General features: G+C 35.8%; 1 protein-coding gene across 2 annotated transcripts in view; it reads left to right on the top strand.

The window, feature by feature from the left end:
• The window catches only part of GXYLT1 (glucoside xylosyltransferase 1), a 41,651-nt gene extending 20,112 nt beyond the window's left edge, over positions 1-21,539 (top strand). For both annotated transcript variants that reach the window (XM_041396073.1, XM_041396072.1), the window contains 6 exons: positions 2,892-3,066; positions 4,001-4,126; positions 4,931-5,182; positions 11,165-11,288; positions 11,597-11,769; positions 13,832-21,539. In XM_041396073.1, the coding sequence (XP_041252007.1) occupies positions 2,892-3,066; positions 4,001-4,126; positions 4,931-5,182; positions 11,165-11,288; positions 11,597-11,769; positions 13,832-13,993 (1,012 nt within the window). In that variant the 3' untranslated portion in view covers positions 13,994-21,539. The remainder of the gene's footprint in view (positions 1-2,891; positions 3,067-4,000; positions 4,127-4,930; positions 5,183-11,164; positions 11,289-11,596; positions 11,770-13,831) is intronic.
• Positions 21,540-23,776: the final 2,237 nt, after the last annotated feature.

Below are 23,776 nucleotides of genomic sequence, written 5' to 3'. Positions count from 1 at the left end.
TCCCTTTGTAGTGGATAACCCACAGAGGGAATGGTGGCCTATTCTTTCCAGTGGCTTCTTGCTCCATGTTCTTCAGAGATAAAACTTTATGTTGTGAATTTACGGATCTGAGGCCAGCTGTTGCCCATTTGGTATGAGCTGAAATTCAGTTTTTGTTAGCTCTTTCTAAATTTTTTTTTTTTTGCATTTTAAGAAATAATTTTAAGCACAGATTTAAAAATATTAAACTCAATAAGTCTGAAAGTTACAGAAGAGGTTGTGTGAGCAGAGCGACTGTAAAAGCATTATAATATGATCAGTCAGTTTCTTGTTTTGTGGCTTTATTCACAGAGGTCACTAGATGTAGAAATAATAAACTACAGTCTTTGAATCTTAGTGCATTTTAGAGTTTCTTCAGCATAATTTTTGTTATCCTTTATTCATGGAAAGCTGTGTTTTACATGTAGTTCAGGAGCTTGGCTTTCAGCTATGCAGTTTGTGTAGGTTTTGCCCTTATTTATCACATGGCCTTGTAATATCACTGTAGGCTCTCATGACTTCAGGGCTTAATTATTGTAATTCCCTTTTCAGTGGATTAGTGATGAGGCTAATCTGCTGTTTGCAGCTTGTTCACACTGAGGCAGTGTACTTATTTCTGGGTTTCCCTCATCATATTCAGCTTGCATTGTGGTTTTTACATTACTACCTACTACATAGTGTAATATTTAAGTTAGCTTTATGTATTAAAGGTCTGAATGGGGCATGTCTTGATTATACTTCAGAATTCTTTTTTTTTTTTTTGAGTGTGTGTGTTAACCTGAACTAATTTTCAAATTTTGCTTCAAGATCTAGAAAAAGTTTCAATCTGCAGATTAAATCATCTGAATATAGATGTCTGCATATTGGTGTCTATGTCAGGTCGGTCTTGAACAGTCACTAAAATAGAAAGGGCATAGAGGATGACCAGCCATTTAGTGCTGAGATATAAGTTGTTGGTGTTAATCAGGAAGCACTTGGATATTCTAGACATCCTTTTAGGACTAGTAGACACAAAATGATCTTTGAAATACTCAGTCTTTTTAGCATCTGAAGATCAAGTGGGATATTCTAGAACTTATCAAATGGCACTATACCTATGTTAAAAAGTTGATTCAAGCCTTAGGTATTTACTTTGAAATAAGGTGGATTACTCTCTATACTCCATAACCTGCTCACTAGATCTCTGTTGGCTTTAATGAGACTTCAGACACAGTTGAGGTTGGAATCTTCATTTAGGTTGCCCTGTTTTGGATCTAAATCTGACCTGTGAAGTCTTTCATCCATGTGATTTTTAAATAATGCTCCAGACCTTAAGCCTGGCTGCTTAATCTAATTAAAATTTTATTGAAAAAAATGGAGTTTTTTTTAGTTCCAGGGCATTAAATTCTTTCAAAACTCAGAATGTTTTTTAAATGTAGTAATTATTCATGGCATTAAAATTCAGTACTTTTACAGTGATAACTTTGTTTATAGTTTGTCTTGTGGAAGTAAAAATAATGTGTGTAGGTCTTCTGTGCCTTAAAGAAGGCATTTTGCATATTATCTATTGCAGATTTAAAGGGAAACTTGTTTGTATTTACATGGTTGCATGAATTGAGTGGAGATTATGCGCTAAGAATCACATCTGGTACTTTCTATTTTGAAGCGTCTCTCTTCAACAAGTTTCTAAGAATGGGTGATTTGTCAAGCATTTCTCTATTGTTAGTGGTTTGGTAAAGTCCTTTCTAACTTCAGAATTGGTTTTGTGTGCATAATTTGGCATTAAACTTGTAATTTAAACCTTCAGATATTTTTGGTTCTTCTCCTCCCTTAGTCTGTGCGAACAGCTGTAGTCCATAATATTGTTTTCCACATGGGATTTGAGTTGATGTGTGTTTAAAAGCTTTGAAACCTTTTCTGAAAGCTTTTCTTTCTAAATCTGTGAAATCCAGGAGATTTTTGGTATACCCACTTTGTTTGCCACCAAGCTAATGGTATTTGTCTGGTGACAATTTTAGTCTATTATATTGAAGTAGTGAAATAACTTTAAAATGTGTCCTGTATATAATACATTCCAGGCACATCTCACAATAACTGTAGCACAGGCATCTTCAGGAATAAAGGATTCCCAGTCCCCACTCCTTGCAATGGTTTAGCCTTGAGGCCATGGACGGTGTGTGTGGTCAGTGTGCCTGAGGGCTTTCTCAGAAGTTCTGGGAGCACCAGGCATCCCACACGGCCATCTGAGCTGTTAGTTTCCCCCCTCATCCAGCCCCCGTTGTACTCCTCCAAGATGGAAGGACAGGAGAAGGCTTTCTGTGTTTTGTCAGTGCTTGGGCGAAGCGCTGAAGGGTGTGTTTGACAAAAAAGGACTTACTGGAGCAGAAAACCTAGATTAGTCAAAAATGTTCTTAACAGAACTTCTTGAAAGTTGGTGTTATCTCACTTTTGTTGTTGAGTTCAATTCTGCTGTATTTGTCTTTTTTTCCTGTGTCTGTATTTAGTCCAGAGAAAGGGGAAAAATCTCACTTATAGACTTAATGTACTGTCAGCCTTTGACATTTTGATATAACTTCATGTAGTCTTTCTTTTAGCATAGCTATTTTGATGATTTTCCTTGCTAGTAATGAATAGTAAGATTGTAAACAATAAAAGCTTGTGTATTGATCTTCTAGAACTTTTTTTTTACCTTGTAGGCTGGGGTGGTGGGAGTGATTATGAGACTGGTTCAGGTTAAATGGAAGCATACATATGGGCATGTTCTGTTGGTTATACTTTGCTGGTTTAAGTATGGTAAAGGGTATTTTGTTAATTTCTTGCTGCAGTAACTAGTAGAGTTTCTCTTTAAGCCTGTGCTAGAAATAATGTCAAATGAAAAAATATTTTTGTATCAGATATGATTATATGAAAACACATCCTTCTGAGAAAATGCATCTAGCAGTGGTGGCCTGTGGTGAAAGACTGGAGGAGACTGTTACTATGTTGAGATCAGCCATTATTTTCAGCATCAAACCTCTCCATTTTCATATTTTTGCTGAGGACCAGTTGCATGAGAGTTTCAAAGACATAGTAAGTATTCAAAAATGTATTAAATCAAATTGTAGCACAATTTGTAGCACAATATACAGCAATTCTACTTGTTTGATAGAGGCAGAAAGGCAGGAGTCTAAGGTAACAAGGCATTCATAGTGTTGGATGGGGATCTTAGTAATTTTTTCATGTGTAAGAATGCCAGCTGCTGATACCAGTGTTTCTCCTTTCAAAACTTTCTGATTTGTAATCTTGAATCTGTTAAATACAAGCCTGATCTTCTGAAAACAAACCAGTTATTTTGTGTGAGCTTATTTAGAGGTGGCTTTACAAGAAAAAATGATAGATCTGTCCTTTTTTTGTCTCTGTGCTTACAGCATGAGTCAGTCTTAAACTGTTTAGAGAAGGTGAAACACCAGTTTTTGAATATGGTGGATACAGTTATGTCTAATTTTAGTAAATTTCAGTTAATGAAAATTACAATATGACTGGAGTAGCAAATTTAGAAGCTGATGAAGCTATAACTGGAGGGTTTGACTATTTTTGTGCTCAAAATGTCATATTAACTGTGACATTAGTATGTTGCACATGCTAATTTATAAACACTGTTATGTAAACAGTAGCTGTGGCAAAAATGGAATAAGATTAAATTTGGAAATATTTCATTGGTATTTGTTCTGTGGTAACTAGTTAAGAGGATTTTTAATTAATAGACTTATTTTTTGTAAATACTCACTTATTTTGCTTCGTCTTCCTTTTGCATGTGATCTAATATGATGTGTTTTCTTCATAGTGGCTTGCAGGTGCCACTTTTTGTTCAAGTGTTTTGTTTAGCTGACAAATTCTTGGATTTCTGTTATGGAAAAGAAGCATTGCGCTTGTGTTCAAAGTATCAACTTGAATCGCGAATTGATTTTTTTTTTTTTTGGTGATAGACTTGAAGTAATTTTTGTGTTTTCTTATTTTCACATAGCTTGAAGAATTTCCCTATGAAGGAAAAGTTAATTACACATTATATCCAATAACATTTCCATCTGAGAGTGCAGCAGAATGGAAGAAATTATTTAAACCATGTGCTTCACAAAGACTATTTTTGCCAGTAAGTTACTTTGCAGTAGGAAAATCCAGAAGTCTGTTTATGAAGCATCAAACTGTCCTTGTTATTCTGATTTCTGTTTGGTTTTAAATTAAGAACTACTACTACTCCTTAAAGTTGCTTTTTTGACATCCAAAAAAGCCCTCTGAATTTAACGTTTTTCTTTGGCCCTAGTACCCTATGGCATAAAATTCCTTTTCTCACTTGATGCGTTATGGCACAGTATCCTCAGAAAGAAGTGTAGGTCATGTCATCATCTCAGAGGTGAGATGGGTTTATCACACCTCATCTCATTCCCTTGGAAAGTCTCCTGTATGCATGGGTCTGGGAAGTGCTAGAGAAAAGGAGACAAGAAATGGGCTCTTGTTGCCAGTGTTTTGTGCATATGCTCATCTAAGACACTTCAGAGGACATGCTTCAGGCTTGGGGAATGAGAGCCATGGCAGCTATCTCCCAAAGGTGGGCTCTTAACGCTTGTTTGATCAGCTGCATGGGAAAGCGAGGGAGCAGCCAGAGAAGAGCTGCTGTTAGGGCTACTCCTGGCCTCCCCCTACTCCTAGGGAGCCCTGACATATAAAATGTAAAATGAGTGCCTTTGCAATGTTGTTCTATATGAAAATTATTTCCCTCTACAGAAATTCTTAAAAATGTGAGAAAAAGGAATGATGACAAATTTATTGATTGCAAACTGTCAGTGTAAAGTGAATTTATTTGCATATGACAACAATTTGTTTAACTTTCTTGTGTTTTATTAAGAGAAGTTCAATAAAACTTAAAATTTTGGTTTTAAATTTCTTTCCCTCACAGTTAATCCTCAAAAATGTGGACTCACTACTGTATGTTGATACTGACATCTTGTTTTTGAGGCCTGTTGATGATATTTGGTCTTTTCTGGGAAAGTTCAACTCCACACAAATTGCTGCAATGGCACCAGAACATGAAGAGCCTCGTATTGGGTGGTATAATCGATTTGCTAGACATCCCTATTACGGAGTAACTGGAATTAATTCTGGAGTCATGCTAATGAATATGACACGCATAAGAAGAAAATATTTCAAGGTATGTGTGTTGCCACAATATCATTTTTGGTGGATTTCCATATTCTAATTCTATTTCTGTTTCATATTCATATGTATTTTTCAAAATGTTTTTTCTGTAATTATAATAATGCTCTGAAAGTACACTGTGTTTAATGTAGTATCTATTTTTTAAATGTCATTCACTGTAAGACTTGAATTTCAAGTGTTCTTGATTGATTTATTTTTTCTTAGTTCTGAAAGATCCTTTGACTTGATACAGTTTGCTGTAAATTACATTTGCCAATAGATATGCCCACATTACTTCTTCACTACGGGCATCCCAGAAAAACAATTATTGTACACTTGTAAAATGTGTGTAGTTGTATGACCAGGAGGTGGTGCTAAAACATTTAGTACGAAGCTTGCCAAATTTTCATCTTTTACATTGTAGCCAGATGATTATCACCCTAAGTATCTTTATTTGCTTTGAAGTCCTAGTTTTTGTAGACAAAGAAGTTTTTCATGAAAGTAGCTACTGCTATGTGCATGGAAGCAATGCACACAGCTGTAGAAATGGTCATTGCTTCTCAGACATGTTTTTTCTTATGTACTTGAAACACAAGTACAAAAGCAGTGTTGTGTGATTATGCTTGGGGGAAAGTACATCTCTGTTTAAGAGAAGCTTGATTAGGGAAAAATAATCATGCGGTGAAAAACTTCTAGAAGATGCATCCCTAAGAGGAGCAATATAAATTTGCAGAAGCATTAATTCTCCCCCATTTCCAATGTAATAAGCAGCTTTCATCCTAGCATTCTTGCTATGTATTTTTTTTGAAGGAAAAGCAGAGAATTTAAGATAAATGGAGAATGGATTATCTCAATTGTAGTTAAAAGTAGAAAGTTACAGTAGCTGTAGTTTATGGCTGCAGTTTTTCCAAGAAAGCTTCTCTGTCATCTTGATACATATATATATACCATGAGCAAAGTCTTGCATTGTCTGCTTGGTTTGTTTTACTGATTACAGTATATGGAGAAATGAAAATACTGAAAAGTATAGAAAAAACCATGGGATTGAAAGCTACATATATCTTAAGCTCTGACAGTACATTTCTGTATAGTTATTTATTTTCAGTGTGGTAAACACTAAGATAAAGTTGGTCTTTTACTCACACTGTGCCAGAATTCTGGTTTGGCTTCTCGGTACAACTTAGGTTATCAAATCATTGGAAACTTAATTTTTAGTAAAATTGGAGTTCACATTGTCAAAAGCATACAGATTATGTAGGATACTAAAATTGTCAGTAAAATGAACTGTAGTTTTCTAGAGACAACATGAAGTCCTTTCTCCTTAACACCTACAACTGGTGTTTTCTTCAAATTTATATGCATGTATATACTTAAAACATAAGATTCAATTAAGTGAAATAATTAATGAGTATTTTGGAATTCAAAATGAAACACTGCACTTTCCCTTGGTTCTAGAGGGCTAAAATATTTGTTCTGTGACTCTATGAAATATGGCCTAAGAGAGCACTGAGCAGGGGAACCATTCAGGTTATTCTCCCTCAGTACCTGGAGTGTGGTCCCACAAGCTTGCCAGGTATCACAGTGCTCAAAGATGCACCAACTTTATTACAAAAACTACTGTTCATGGAAACTTGCAGAGACTTTTCATCTTCAGGTTCCTTGAATGCCTTATTATAAAGAGAATTGGTCAATAGGAATAGTTGCAGACATCAAAGCAAAACTTAGAAAATGATTTAGTGTAGCTGAGTCTATACACAGTGGGCCTGAGAGTGTATGACTTTTGGTTGTGACTGATAGCAAAGGAACGACTATTCTCAAACCTTTGGAAGAGAGATAGACCAAATTCAGGGTAGGGACTGTCCTAATACCCTTGCCAGAGACACTGCAGATGCTTTTGGACCTTAAAGTAACAGTTCCATGTTGTGTCCTACTAACTATTCCAGTGAAATACAGTAGAACTAGAAAATACTTCCTTGTGTTATTGGAAGGTGTGAATTTGTTTATATTCTTTCAGGAGGCTCAACAAATTCTTCAAGGAGTATGTAAATTCTTGGAATTTTTTTATCTTTTTAAAAATACCTGTAGACTTTTTTGCATGATACTGTAGTGCTAGAGCATTTGTCTGAAGTGAAAGTTTTGGATCAGGATATTCCTGCAGTGCTATGGATTTAAAACTGTGGGTTGTTTGTCTGTTGTAGCCCAAATTAGAAGCTGGGCTGCTTGAGGCCTTTAAGCATCTTTCTTCTGTTGTCACATTGATTTTTAAGAGTCAGGTGGATCCAGAAGTGGATAAATAAAAAATAGAACCAGAGACTTTAGCCAATGGTTATAATGTTCATCTGGGTAGCAGTAAGGTGTAGTTCCATGTACTGCTCCAGGAGTAAGTAAGCTTTTATCCACTTACCTATTTGAGCCTCCTCAGTCTTCTCAGGAGTGTCAGATCAGGCCATTTCAGACAAGCATCCCAGCTCCTTGGCTGTCGATGTTGCCTAATGGATGTTGCTCCTTCTGGTCCTGTCTTATTTGTCTCATATGTGGAGTCTGTGTGTGTGTACAGCACAAATACATGCACTAAATGCACACGTCAATGCTTGTATACAGACAGATGTGCATGCACAGATGTGTTACTGAATATAGTGTGTTCATTATACTGCATAACTGCACTAGAATTCATAATAAAGCTTCTGATGGTTAGTGTCTACATGTTGTCTCTGCTAAGCAGTAGTTAGAAAATGGGAATGTAAAGTATTCAAAACTGTTTAGGATATTGAAGAGGTAATAGTAGATGACTTTTTTTGTGTTTGTATACATATAGATGTAGATATATTTTTTAAAGAGATATAGCAAATGCTACAGGTATGGTGCTTTTAAACAAAAAGACCAATGAGGCAATGGAATAGAGAGGAATGACTTCTATCACATTTATTGAGAAGGTTATTGATGCCTGAGATGCAGGCAGTCAAGGAAAGGAACAAGCTCTTAGAAAATCAAACAAGCCCCAAATAAATTAACTTCAGATAGAGTGTGCAAAGTAGAGGTTCACGGGTATGCTTTAGGAAAAAAAAAAAGAAAGTTCAGAGAGCTTCTGTGACCTAAACCATTATAACTTTTTTTTGTCATTCATTGTTGCTTAGGGCTGTAGTTTCAAGAAATATGGTGAACCTGCACAAAACCAAATTGCTTCTAAAAGGAAGGCTCCTGTCTCTTACCAGCTGCTTTTCCCTACTTTTCTTGTTTACTTGGTTGTAGCCTTTGGTGTTTGGTCCTTTCTTGATTCAATTAAATTTAATAACAGTAGAAAAAGGAAATCCTTCTGCTGGGTTATTGAAGTATATCAGCTTACATAAACATGCAGTAAGTGTTAGCACTACATTGCTGGTGTAAGAACAGGGTAGAATTATGTAAACAGAAGGCAGAGGGCTGGCTCTCCCTTGACATTAAGGAAATTTAAATTGGTCAGCTGCTTGTGGGATGCAGCTGCAGTTTGTTTAGATATTGCTGTGTGATTTGAGAATTTTTCCTCAGCTTTATATTTTCTTCTTAGAATTGAAAAAAAATAAAAGCTAAATGTGACAGCTTTTGTCTGACTTCAGCCTTGGGCAGGCAGAAGTTTTCTGGTACAGCAATGAGTAATGACCAAGCTAAAGAAATAAATGAAAGCTCAACCCAAAATGTCAGAAAATACTTTGATGTTCCTCCATATATTTTCTTCTGCTCAAATAAACTAGAATTTTGAGAGTTCTTAAAAACCTGTCTGTATCAGTTGTATGTCATCACAGAAATGCCTACTATCATTTGGGTTTTTTTTTTCTCAAATAGAAACATTCTTTTGCATGGTGTGGAATACTGGAGAGAAGGTTTATATTCTGGACATTTTAAAATTAATGTAGCATTTTTTTTTGAGTTTTTTTACTTGAGTAACTTCTGCAATGCAATTCTATCAGAATCCTATTTCTCAGGCTGTTCCACCTTACAGTGGAATATTTTAAAGAAGGAAAACAAGTAATTATTCAAGCAGTTTCTCTTGCTCCTACACAGATGTCAATATATATCACTGCTATTTTATTAATATATAGCTATTTTCTATTTATGCAAAGGTTATGGAAGTATTACAATTTCCAGTTCTTAAATCTGACAGCACTATTTGTCAAGTAGTATTGCTTCTAGACATCTAGCTATGTGATTCATGTTCGTAGCTGCTTTGCATCTTCTTGGGATATCCTCTATATTTCTCTGGTATTAAAACTCTACAAGTGAAAGGAAAATTCTGTTAAATAATGACTTTAACAATTTAAAGTTTTATTTCTATGTGTTGCTCTAAAACTGTATTTGTTACTGTATATTATCTTACCATGATTTGCCTGGTATGATTGAGCTAATTTAATTCTGTTTTTAATTCTTAGCATTTTGCCTAAACTTAAACCTTAGGTCAGTGTTCTGGGAATTGCAAATTTCAGGTGAGGGAGTAATCTTTACTGACTGTGATTCAGTCTTATTTGCTTTTTTGGAAGGGTTTAGCTTAGTGTAAAGCCTGTGTTTTATTTCATTTAATCACTTTGCATTGAATCTAATGACAATTCTTACTAGTGAAGAATTTTCTTGTGCATTTCTTATGCCTGCACTCATTGAATACTTACTTGAAGGCAGTCATAATCATAAATTTTTTAGGAGAGGAGAGACTGTAATATTCTGTTTGGCTTCTTGCATAATACAAGGCATAGATCTTTTTTTGTATTAATTCTTGTCTGAAATCTTGTAGTATTTCTTGGTTTAGTCTTCAGTGCTGAAAGCCCTTCATATTTGATGGCTGAAATGATCTGAGGGAAGAGTAAAAACTGAATTGCAATTTTATGCACTTTCTAGTTTGGCAGTGTAAAGCTCACAGAAAGAAGTCTTTGATACTGTAAATCTCAAACTGAGTATTTTGCTCCTGGTAATCTGTCTCTTAACATGATATTCCTGTATGCAAATCTGAAACTCTTCTGGAGTTCTAATATAATTTTTCTTTCGGCAACTTGCTTGAAAAGAAGCAAGAGTACAATGCTTGTACTTGTTCAGGAATTTACTCTCTATGGGTCTTACTGCTAATGCATCCACACTCTCAAAACTTTGAAGTACAGAGTACAAAGTGAGCAGCCTTGCTCCTTTTCTGTTCTAGTTGGGTTAAATAGGGTGTAAAGAGGAGAGATTAGCTTTAGAATATGTAACCATTTAAACTGCAGATTTGAATCCCTTTGTTAACATGGAATTCAGTGTAGACCGATTTACTCCAAGTAGATGCTCCTCAACCAGAACCTTAGAAGAACTCCTTTTCTTTTGAAGTGATTCTGCTAAATCAAGAATTCAGGAATTTGGTATCAGCTGTTTTTTTGGCTCTTTACTGCTGAGAAGTTGTCCTCTGTTGATGAGGAAATTCAAGTTCAGTAACTAAAAAAAAATAAGTTCAACTTGATGAAAATACATCTGAAAACCTTTGAAGGATTTCTGTATTTTTGTACACTACTTCGTAGCCAGTATATTTTATCTGTATCTGTTCAGAACTATTTAAGAATTAATTTTGTATTGAACTGGTTAGAATTTTTGCAGTTATTGTTAGAACCTGTGTATATTATAACTCTGTGGTAAAGAGAGGAATTGCATGATGTGTGGATATTGAAGTACTCCTCATCTATTTGCTGCATGACTTAAATGCAGTTTTGGTATTGGATCCTACTGCTGTATAAAAAATCCTTTGCTATTCTTAGAATTCTTGGTTAAGATATTAGAAGGAAATTTTTCGGTAAGTTGATCATTGAGAAATAAAGCATATTGGAAATGTCAATAACGAGGTTCCTTAGATAAGCTTGTTGGTTTAAAAGGATGAAGTTATCTATACATTTGTATCTATACAAAGTTATCTTTGTAGTGCAAGCTACTGCGATTCTGTAAGGCATTTCCTTCCCTGTAGGTACAACTGTCCTGAATGTGTGTTGTTTTGCTTTGTTCTGCTGAACAGAATGATATGACACCAGTCCGGTTACAATGGGGAGAAATTCTGATGCCACTACTGAAGAAATACAAGCTGAACATAACATGGGGTGATCAGGATCTATTGAACATTATGTTTTTTCACAATCCAGGTAAATCCACATTGATTTTCAGCCTAACACTGTGAAATTATCTTTTCCATGGAAAAAAAATATCCAGGAAAAAAATCTAGGAAAATATTCAATAAGCAGGCCTTTGGGTCATCAAAGCCTTCAAGGACTATTCACTACTGAAAGCATTTGAGTCAGTGCTGGAGCTTGCTAGAGTGTAATTAACTGTTAGATTTCAGAAACAACTGTACAGACATTTATAAAGCTGTCCTAAATAAATAAAGAAAATACTGGTTTATTTCCTGAAACAATTTTCATACTTAACCCAGAGTTCTCATTTTTGTACACAGAAAGTCTTTATGTCTTTCCTTGCCAATGGAATTACCGGCCTGACCATTGTATCTATGGAAGCAATTGTAAGGCAGCTGAAGAAGAAGGTATATTTATTCTTCATGGAAATAGAGGTGTTTACCACGATGATAAACAACCAACTTTTAGAGCTGTCTATGAAGCGATAAAAAATGTAAGTGATTTTTGCATTGTACTTGTTATTCTTTCATGTATGTTTATCTATAGTAGTACATGTATTTTGTAGGCATGTTGATATTCACCTTGATTGCAACAAAGTAATATTTTTCACTTTTAAGTAACATCAAGTTTTTTACCACTTTTTTCTCTTTCATTGTTTGGATGGAGTTCCAGTATATTCCTGTTTTGATGAGCATCTTTTGATAGAGTGTAGACTGTATCTAGGTTAGAATTCTAGAACCATGCCTGTAGTTGGCAGTGTTTACTTAAAAGGCTTTATTATCATTTATTTAATAAATCACCTGGTGAATTGTTTCCATGAGTATTTGGACATCTTAGAACATCTGACTAGGAAGGGGCTGACACCGATCACTGAAATCCAAGTACCTGGCCCTGCACAGGGCCATCCCTGGGAGTCACACCATACACCTGAGAGCATTGTCCGAAGACTTCTTGCACTGTGCAGGCTTCATGCTGTGACCACTTCCCTGGGAAGCCTGTTCCAGTGTCCAATCACCCTCTTCTGGAACCTTTTCCGAGTATCCAACCTAAACCTCCCTTGACACAATTTCAGGCCATTCCCGCAGGTCCTGTCGCTGTCACCACGGAGCAGAGATCAGTGCCTGCCCCTCCTCTTCCCCTAGCAAAGAAATTTTAAGTGCAGTGAAGTCTCCTGTCAGTCTCCCCCAGGCTGAAGAGACCAAGTGCCCTCAGCCACTCCTCACACACTTTCCCCTGAGGCCCTTCACCCTCTTTGTGGTCCTCCTTTGGACCTTTATATCCCTTGGAGCTTTATATCCTTCTTGTGTTGTGACTGAAACTGCATGCACTGCTCACTCAAGGTGAGTGCAGAGTAGAGAGGACAATCTTTATCTCCAGGCTGAATGAGCCATCACCAGAAGTTTCATTCTTTTGGAGATTTTAAAGTGCAGAAAAACGTCTCTTGTTCCCAAAGTTTGTATGTATTTACTGCAACACTTTAATACCTAATTTTATCTAGATTTGGATTGTAAAGATTTTTTTTATATACTGTTTTGACCTTTTCCAGAAATTCAGTGTATTAATATGTTGCTGTTCCTTTAAATACTAAGCACAATGACTTCTTTTCATTCTGCAAATAAGTCAACTAATGAACCATTTATCACTACATCAGTATACTCACTGAAGAGCTGTAAAACTTAGCACTGATGCACATTTTAATGTAGCAGGCTACTGTGTGTGTATAACCTACAAAAATCAAGAGTATATTTTAATGTTGCTTTATTACACATTGTCATATAGGTATAAAAATGAAGAAAAGTACTTTTGGGGGTCTGAGAATACATTGCAGGGAAAGTGATTGTATTTCCATAAAAATATTATTTCTTTGTTTCCTTTGAGCATTGTCAAAAATAGAAGAAAAAATTATTTCCTTTTATTTATGTTCCCATTTCGTATGTGGATGTGTCAGAGAAAGTACGTAAACCACTACTGATTCAATGGTAATAAGATGAACAAAATTATGTTACTTCAAAATGCTGTTTTAACTTAGCATTTGTTTATAAAAATCATTGCAGTGTTGAGCTAATGACACCTTTATTTCATAACCATGTTAAACATAGTATGTGTTTGACCATCATTCAATTTAATGAAACTTCAGTACCACTCTTTATACTGCTGTTTCATTATAATCTGATAAGACTTGTATTACTTAAAGGTTATATGTCATTTGGGAAAGTTACCATACAACAAAAAAATATCCAGAAGTCATTTTAGAGTTGTAAATTTTTAATTGGGTAAGGTAATTTTAAAAATTTCCTCCTTGCCTGTCTGAATACGTTCATTTGCATAGCATAAAAAAATCTTTCTTAGGTTTATTGAAAGCATGAGACTATACTTCTGTAATTTAGAGGTGTTTTTAAATTATTGCATTCAGAAGCACTCATGAGTTCTTGAAAACATTTAATAAACCTATAGACATCAAATATGATGCTGAAAATAATTTTTATAAAACTCTAATACCTCTGAGTAATGACAGTCTTCCATATTAACCTTAAATTTTCTTAACCTCTTTACAGTATTCATTTGGAGATGACTTGGTTCATTCGCTGCTGCAGCCCCTAGAACGGGAATTACAGAAAACCACACACACATACTGTGGAAGAGTATACAAAGTATTCATAAAGCAGCTAACAAAAAGCATAAGAGACTTGTATGCCAGAAGATCAAAGGGAAGGTGATTTTTGACTCCTAGCTGTTGCATCAAGAGACTGAATTAACATAGGTGGTCAGAAGGTGCAAGAATTCTATTACAGCTTGAATGGGCTTTTAATGTGCCCAGAAAAAAGTTTACTAGCATACATAAAAATGAAGTAAATATTCATGTAATGAAGAGCAAGAACTTTTTTCTGCAACGGTGACTTTCTGGTTTTTTGAAGTTTAATCAGTGCTAATGTTTGTCTCATATCTGATGATTTGGGTGTTACTGGCTTCTATGGTCAGTAATTTTACTCTGCATAATTCAGTTATCTAATGATAAATGAACAAGGAAGAAATGAAGATGGCTCTGTTTGGGAGTGTACCTCATATATTGTCTAAAATTCTGTTAAACTGTGAATGTAGCAATAACTGAGTCAGCAGCACTAACCTCACTTTAAAGGTGTGAGCCTTTATGTAAACAAAGTTGTTTACAAGTGCAGAAAATACTCTCTTGTCAAAGAAATGTGTTTTAATCATTGACAATCTGTATGTGCCTTTATATGTTCATCTCTTACATGTTGAAGTACTGTTTTGACAATCTTGTTTTGTTTATCTCAGATGTAAACTGCACACTATAAATACGATTTTCTGAGAAATTAATGACTAGTATGTGATACTAGCTTTCTCTGTTAGTAAATACAGAGACGTTATATTAAAAATAATTTGTTTCAACATTTTAGAGCCATTAGCACCAAAAGGTAGAGCAGAACTGAGGGGGTTTAAGTAAAAATCCAGTTTGAAGTTGCTTGTCATACAACACTTCAAAAAAATTTCATGGTTTTGCAGCTTTATACTATAGGGCATTTTGAAAATAGAAAAAAAGCCCAGTGGTGGAAAGGTGTTGCTGTTGTATTTCCATACTAGGAATTATTACCTGATGATTGTTATAGAGTATGTAGTACCTAAAAGTGAATACTGTAGTAAGAGTTCTGATATTCAGACTGTGTAGTAGATGGGGTTTTTTTTAGAGACTGTTTCCTGTTATAACATCTTTTTTTAATAAATGGCTTTAAAATAGTTTTGGGGCAGACCCTCAACTACATGAACGCATTACTGTCAATAGGGTGATAGTGATTTGCAACAGGAAAGGATTAGATTTCCTCCAATTATCTTAGTGAAAAAAAAATAAAAACTTCTGTTTAAGTAATAAAAACTTTTTCTCCAGAGAAAACCATGAAGAAAAGGGCTGAATTCTAGTGTTACAGTAAAATATTTAAACTTGCATGGTATGAAATGTATTTGTAAAACATATATGAACTTAGATAACCTGTCTAAGTGAGGAAGTCTTCATAAAGTGAGCTTTTGGATTCCAGGACAGTTCCTGTGTGTTGAACATGGAGGATCCACTCACTGACTTGCACCTTCATCCCAACCCCATTTTAGAAGCTTAGTTTTTGTACCTGTTTTCTTGTTAAATATAGACTGGCTCTGACTTCCAGATCCATGTGAGTTGGACAAATGCATTAGCAGTACAAGAACACACTCCACTGTCAGCAGAATTTGTATCCTGCTTCTAATTTCCCTGCGGGCTCAGGGTATAAATTTTTGGGATGGAATCTAGGAAGCAGTCTGCCTCTCATGTAGGTCTCTTCTCCTTGCTGTGTAACCTTTTGAAGCCTGAAAATGTAGAAATCTCTGTGAAAGTGAATACTGTAACTGACTGATTTTACAATATGCAGTGCATTATTTTTTTACATAAATACTGATTTTTGTATCAATTTGTCTTCAGCTTTTCTTTTTACTTGTACTATGTGTTTATATTTAAAAAAATCTTTCGACTTGTTTTTATGTTTGTCTTTTATAGAAACTTTCAGTTTTGAATTTATTTTTAGTGTTTTGCAGACATGTCAAGATACTCTTAAAACCCAATGGACCATTAAGAAAAAAAGGGTAATGTGGACCTTAGCAGCAATCTTTCCACTTAAATTTCAAATTTTATGGGGCAGTAGAACAAAAAGAATTAATATTGATGCTTATTGTAGCACAAAAATTCTTACGTTGTGCTTATAACTAGAAATATTTACTTACCATATTACAAATAGCAAAATATGGCCTTATGCCATAGGTTTTGATTAATTTTTTAAATAGAAATGAAAACTGCTCATCTCAGTTCACCTCAAGGTAACACTCATGAACACTTTAGAAAAATTTTTAAAAAAGCAAGAAGCTTCTATTAAGTAATTTTGCAGAGTATTTGTCTGTTTCAATACATTTTTAGTTCTCTAATCCCTGTGTTTTAAATTTAGGCAAACAACCTCCCTTTACAAACAAAAACCAAGATATGGTATGTAAGGAAAACATTTAGAGACACTAAAAAGACTGGGAATCCAGATAACGTGATAGAAACCAGTTATGCTCCCAAACATTTGGATACCCGATTTGTAGGTTAGATGCTTAGAAGTGTAGAGCTTACATCTAGCTTGGGAATTCTTATTGCTCTCTAGTTGTACAAACACTGCATTTTCTACAAACATAGTGAGTACTAAGAAATTACAGACCTTTAGGAATCAAATTTTTAATTATTTGTTATAAAGTTATTGTAAAGTGTGAAGTTTGATAGAAAAATGCAAACATCAGGAAATATACATTCAGTTTAACTGAAGATAAATCTGTCTCCCTCATGCTTGATTAGTCTCTATGTCATGGTACCATTATTCTGTCTCTTCTAAAGGGATCACAGTCTCATGGTAAAGAGATCTGTGTGAAGATGTTAATATCTTATCTGGATGAACTTCTGTCACTCTTTGTAGACAGTATGAAAAGCAAGCTATCCCTTCATGGGACTGGAACATCCTTGTGTGTGGTGCTTGTGCCACTGCCAGTTACTAAGGCTGCATGAGCCTTATGAACATGTCTGTCCAGTTATTTGTAGTTTTGCCAAATTTTTTCTGTGCTGATTTTTATTGCCAGTTGCATTGGTTTTGGTAACCTTTTGGTTTAAGCTTAGAATGATTAAGAAAACAGGTTTAGGGAGGGGGGGAATATTTTTTATTATTCTTATTTTAAACATATTTTAAAAGAGTATGGAGTTGCCTTGTGCTGGTTTTGACCTAAATTTGTTCAAGTTGTAAACTTCTGGCAACCTGCTGATTGGAAGACTGAGCTGTCAGTGTATTTCTTGATTTGTACCAGATTTCTGTCCATACCAGACATACTCTGACCATTCAGCCTTTCCACACTTCCACCTGTACACTTTACATAACATGATGACTAAGAAGTCAGCTGTCCTTCTTTTCCTCCTCACAAATCATACTTCCTATCTACACAACATGAAAAGAAAGTAGCTACAATCTAGTGGTGGAAGGAGGATTTGGTCTGGGTCTGCTTGGAAGGTTTAGAGGCAGAACATGCAAGAGCTGAAGGTGTATTGTGTTAGCTGTATGTGCATTCTTGGGCTCTTTTTTTAGTGGAAATAACAATGAATTTCTGCTGCTTATTAACTCACTTTTACGGCTGTCGTGGTGTTTCTGGCAGACCAAATGGGGTGAAACTGAGCACTAACTTCTGCTTATCTGTAGGAAAACACTAGACTTCTGGTTTCTTCTGCCTGGTTTATAAAGATGCCTCCAAATGCATAGGCATATGTAGAATTTCTACTTCTTAGAAGGCTTAAGTTATTTTTCATTGTTTTCTGATTCAAATGGAAGGATTTTCAACTAGCAAACAGGTTTAACAGTAACCATTTATTGGCAGTATGGCTTTTTTTTTTTTTTACTTGACTAAGTGGAATATTCATGTATAATTAAAATGAATGTATAGGCTTTTTGTCCAGATCTTTTTAGTAAATTATCAGCTTTGGAGTAGTAACTATTTTAACATTCTCTCTCATAATATCTAATGTGATTATGATAGTTATTGTGGCTTTCCTGCCCACTTTGCTATTTTGTGAATGGATGGCATTTGAAATGCCCCCAGTGATTTTTTGTGTTAAAATAAGTTGCAGAGAACTGTAATGTGAATGTGTGACTTCTATTTGCAGAAAGTGGATTCTGCTGTAGCAGGGACAGTAGAAGCAGGAAGTAGTGGGAAGGTACTTCTCATCACCATGGATCTTCTGAAAGATCTTGTATCTATCTTATGGCATTTTTGCTGTCAGTCTGAGCATTTTTCTATGCACAGGAACGTAGAAGTGATTTTTCTGTTTTATTTCTCATCTCTTTGAATATCTTCTGTTTCTTTTTTGGAAGTTCAGTTTTGTCCAGCTGCATTTTTCTGTATATTTGAGAGGAATAACTGAAATTCCTACAGAGTTTTGCACAAATAACAGCTAAGTTATTTACTCAAGTTGTCCAAGTGGGCAAAGCATGAAGCCAGCGAGTAAAAAAATAACTAAACATGAGTGTATGCACCACAGGAAAACAAAAAATGTTTGATCTTTTTAACACTACAGAGAAACATTTGACAACATGCTCTCTGTATTCAACTGCCAAATCTTAAGTAATGCAGGATAATTTCCTATAGAAATGCAGGTTACCTCACAGTTGCATTTTAGTCCTAGTAGAGTATTCAAAACTATTACTCAGGTTTCAAAACAGAAGATGTTTACAGAAGTAATAGTGAATTTTCCACTTCAGGAAGTGAGGAGGAAATCTCATTTTAAAGTAGTTCTCAAAATCCCTCTCTTTGTAACCATTTAGTGGATCTATATAAGAGCAGCTTGTCCTGCAAACTTGTCATGAAATTTAAGATATGTTGGTCTCCTATCTTTTTTCAAGCCTTCGTAGGCCTATTAAAAATTTAAGTTTCTTGAAGGAATATTGAGTAATTGGAAATTCTTATGTTAAAATTCAGTTGTGTCTCTTCAGTTTTGTGGTTGCTTTATGCACAGCTGCAGTCAATTCTTGAGAGAGTCCTCATTTAAACTTATGAATGTGCATCTTCCTGTATATTTGCTTGCAAATTTCTGCAAGGCTTCTTTATGCTCCCTTCTGCCTTTTCCCTGCACTGCTTTTAAAAGATAATCACTAAGCTCTTCATTCATTTGAATGCTTATAAAAATTGCAGGAGGTATTATTAGAGGTCTCTTTGCAGAAATCTGTAATTAAAGGAGGACCTGTATTCCTGCTGTGGTTGGGGTTTATTTTTTCTTTTTCTTCAGACTGCTATTTGATGATGTTCAGGTAGGAGGAAGTTTGCAGCCATTACTAAAGTCATTATGTTGTTTGAGTGATCATCTGGTAGTTTCTTCCCTGAATGTCTACAAAAATGTCATGTGGATTTTAAATGCTTCTCCTATATCTGGGTGCCACCTTAGTTGCACAAACTAAGGACCCAGTCTATTCCCACTTACAGGTCATAAAATCATAGAATGTAAGTTGGAAGGGACCTTAAAGCTCATCTAGTTCCAACCCCTTCTCCTGGACAGGGACACCTCCCACTGCACCAGGTTGTTCAAAGCCACATATAGCCTGGCCTTGAACATATCCAGGGATGGGGCATCTACAACTGCTCTGGGCATGTTCCAGCATGTCACCATCTTCACAGTAAAGAATTCTTTCTGTTATACCTAATCTAAACCTTCCCTCTTCCAGTTTAAAGCCATTCCCTTATCCTGTCACTAAAGCCTTTGTAAATAGTCCCTCTCTTGTAGGCCCCTTCAGGTACTGGCAGGCTGCTCTAAGGTGTCCATTTTTTATTTAATTTCCTTGTTTTAGTTTCGAGCTAATCCATAGGAATAAAATAGAGGGATAACAAGGAATGCACAATTTTTCACAACAGGAGATAGATAACTACAGATTTCTGAGATATAGTTAACAATTTTGAAATAGTTCTCTATCCTTGAATCTAATTTCTGATTTGGTGGATGTGAGGATTAGTGTCCTGTGTTCATCAAATGATTGGACTTTTCCCTGTGTCAACCCCTTATGTGGAGGGATGAGCAGATAATTCTTAAAAGACTGATTCCTTGTTTACTGTGAATTTCAAGGAAAAGAACTATAACTTGTCACTGTAGATCCTTAGTATCATCCTATCTAAACTCTCTGAAATAGGAATAACTGCTCCCTTGCTGCTGTACTGTTGTATTGGTTTTATTTGTTTCTTAATGGCCATGCTAAAAGGGGAGGAGAAATGATGCAGTTATTTGCATCTCCTTGTTGGTTCCTGGCCTGTTGTCTTTGAATTGCACATAACCTTAAAAACCAACAACTAAACCCAATGTCAAAATCTGGGTCAAAGCCAGAGATGAGCACTTTGACACCCTCATTTAGGAACATGGGTTGTGGGCCATACTCATAGATTAGACAACAGGACAGTTTCCTTGTTCTGTTTTACCAAAACATATCTACAAAAGCAGGACTTCTCAAGTCTGATACACTTGTTGCTCTTTTAAGAATGCCAAACTTCTAAAATACAGGCATGTTATATTCTGAAAGTGTGTTAGAAGCCTTTAAGCATAAAGTCTGTAAGTGTTATGACTACTTTTCAAGGTACCTGTTGATATTGAAATAGTTGATAGTGATATAGTCTCACTATAGTGTTGATAGTGAAATATTCTCACTCAAATTCCCCTTCCCTCTTTTCCACAGATAATTTATTGATTTGTTTGTCTCCTTAGAGCAAAGGAAAAATTTGGGAGTTTGCTTTGATAAATGTTCGCTTGAAACCAAGCCAAATTTTGCAAGGGGAGAAAAGCGAGTGTGAAGTTTGTTTGCTAGGGGTTGTTTCTGCGCTTCAGACGCCTCTAAGGCCACAGAGTGCAAACTTGGGGCTTACCTGTGCCTTTCTCACCACTTGGAGAAGTGCTGCTAGATTGTGCTGTCTTTAATTTTCTCATTATTGGCATTGAACACTGATAGCTAAAAATGCTGTTTTGTGCCTTCCTAAGTGGCCTTTCTACTTTATGAAGCTTGTGTTAAATTATTAAACTGAGATGAGCAATTTATTATAATTTTCTACTACCTTCATATTCTGGGAGATCACTTTCCCTCCTGTTCTTCCTTTGGGTCATTTAATATCATACCCTCATTTTCAGAATTATAATCTGGGTACAGCAGATCCATTTCTTCCTCTGTGTCTTATGAATGTTAATGTTCTGCCAGTCATTTCTGTACACATTTTACTAGAGTAATTCACATTAAATCAATCTGTAATATTTATAAGAATAGCTTTGGAATACAAAAGTAGATGTAGAAGTTATCCTAAAATGCAGATCTTTGTGGCTGAATTAAGGAGTATTTGGGGCATGATTTTTTTGGCTTCCAAGAAAATTAAAGCCGCTAAAGATTTAAGACTAGGAAATCAAATTTAGTTAAAGCTGGTGTTTTAGCCTTATAATGCTGACCTGACCTACTGTATCTCACTGAACAGCTGGTGTGTAAGAATTGCTGCTTGCCTATTGGATTTCATGAAACTTCTGTCAAGTATTCAATGCAGTTCTGACTAGTCGCTGGTATTGCTATTTTTTAAATGTTAAAAAAATTTTCTATGTTTTACTTTATTCTTTTGATTTACATTTTTATGCCATGGATAGTATTATTCAAGGTGAATTTGAGCTGCAGATCTAAGCCCAAGAAATAAAAACCCCAATTTTGCTACCCAAAGTGTGTTATATATGTTTGTCTTTTGATTTTATATTATTCATTAGTCTTGTGGGAAAAATGGATGTATTGGGGGTTTGCTACCTCTCATCCTTTCTGCTTGTTCTTCCTGGTTTGTTTCCTTTCTTCACTACCCTTCCAATCTACTTGCTGCTTGTCTTCTCCAGGAGTTGGTGCCACTCTACCTGTCTAATCTTTCTGCATCTCACTGGCAGCTGAATGTGTTCTGCCGCCAGACTGCAGAGCTGTGCTTTCAGAACTGTTTGCTGTGATAAGGTAACTGTACCAGTCCAAGCCAGAAAGGCTCCCTGCAGCAGGAGTGCTGCTTTCTCCACAGAGCTACTGCATGAGCACCATGTCTGGGCACCTAAGCGTGTTCTTGACCCAGTGCAGTGCATAAGCAGTGCTGTGTGTTTCTTGATTGTAACTTGGGGAATAAATTGAGTTTCCCTTTCAGCTTTGTATAGGCTATTACAAAATAATAAAAATTTTTATTTTTCTGTAGAGATAAAGGCTTTTTACCAGAGGCGTGCTTCCAGGAAGAAAGCCTGGCTGTTGAAGCCATTACAGTTGAAAGGAGGTGATCTGAGCCATTCTGCTTGCCTGAGGCAGGCTGGGCTTCTGAGAGCAGCCTGAGCACCTGGCTGCCAGGGCACCTGGTGTCAGAGAAGGGCTTGGTCTGAGCCCTCTTCCTGTAGGTGCTGGATGACCTCTAAGGAAGAAGCAGTCTTCAATCAACTCTTCTTTCTGTGAAGGTACAAGGAGAGGAAATTGATTTATGACTTCAAAAGGCCCAAACAAAGTTTTAGAGGGATTGCTGAATACAACAGAGTGCACAGTATATAAAATGTTTCTGGCTGAAAAATTAACAGCTGCAAATAGCGCATTGAAACACACAGGATTTTGAGAAGTACCTCCTTAACTGGTCCATAAAAACAGTGAATAAACTGAGCAAAAGTTAGTGATGGTAGGATGCTGCTTAAAAACTAGATCAATATCTTATTTTTGCAGTAATCCTATTTTGCCTATTTTGATTATTTTTTGCCCAGAAGGATAGGGTGTAATTAATGAAAATTGATTTAACTTGAAGAATAAAGCATTAACAGTTTTCTATTGTAAGAAAAATGAAGCAGCTAGCAAATTCACATTTTTTTTTATGTGCTAGACCTCAAGCAGTCTCTAAATTAATTAGAAGTGACTTTATTAGCATATATTTGTCAAATAATACATTGAGTATTTTTATATATTTGCACAAAATAAACTTAAGTATTTTTATAAATTTTAGAGTCCAAGTGGCATTAATACCTTTTTGCAAAATACATGTATTTTGAAAACACCACATCCTATGCCATAACTTTATAACTGTTAAATGTGAAAGTGCTTGTTCTCCACAGGGAACAGTACTGTGTCTCTGAAAAGGTGTAATTTTTAGAGGAGCTCGTTTAGGTGGTGCCTTGTACATACCAGCACTCTTCATTTTCATCTAAATTATGACTCTCTGAGGATGCAAATTTATTTTTTGTGTCAGTAAAGCCAGTGTCCATTATGCTAAACAGCACTGGAAAATGCAGACAGTTTTGTCACAACACCCACTGGCACCTTGGCAAGCACTAGAGGAAACAGACTGAACTGAGTTTCTTAAGCAGAACCATTTAGGAGTACTGTGCCTGACTGAAATCACTGGCTCATGCTTCAAAATACCCCATAAGCACAAAGGAAATACAGTAATACATAGTCTTCAGCAAGAAAGATAAATACAGACCTTCTGACCTCTTCAGAAATCCTCCCCTAATTAGTTTTAGTCCTGAAAGTAGATGTGTCAGAAGCTCCTTGAAGTCCATTAAGGATTTTGCTATTGATTTAATATGAAAGTGTTCAGATACCCTGGCAATGGATGGCAGCATAAAGCACTGATAAATCAATTAATAAAGTTTGGCCATGGGGATGTTAGTTCATCCAGTCTCATCAGTCATATATCACAGGCCATCAAATCTCTCCCTGTTACAGCTGTAATGAACCCAGTAATTTATTTGACCAAAGGATAACTTGTGTCCAGCTGGCCCATGTCTTTCTGAGAAATGTCCAGTCCTGGTTTGAGTGCCTGAAGAAAGAAAGTGCTTCCCTTTGCCTGTTTGTTGCAATGGTTCGTTGCTCTCACAGTGATGAGTGTGTGCCTCACGTCTCATTTGAATTTTTTCTGGTATTAGGTTTCAGCCATGGATTCTT

The sequence above is a fragment of the Onychostruthus taczanowskii genome, unplaced genomic scaffold (genome assembly GCF_017590055.1).
Source record: "Onychostruthus taczanowskii isolate IOZ18803 unplaced genomic scaffold, ASM1759005v1 scaffold125, whole genome shotgun sequence".
NCBI lineage: Eukaryota > Metazoa > Chordata > Aves > Passeriformes > Passeridae > Onychostruthus > Onychostruthus taczanowskii.
Note: the sequence above shows the minus strand (reverse complement) of the source record. Positions and strands in the feature narration are given on the sequence as shown.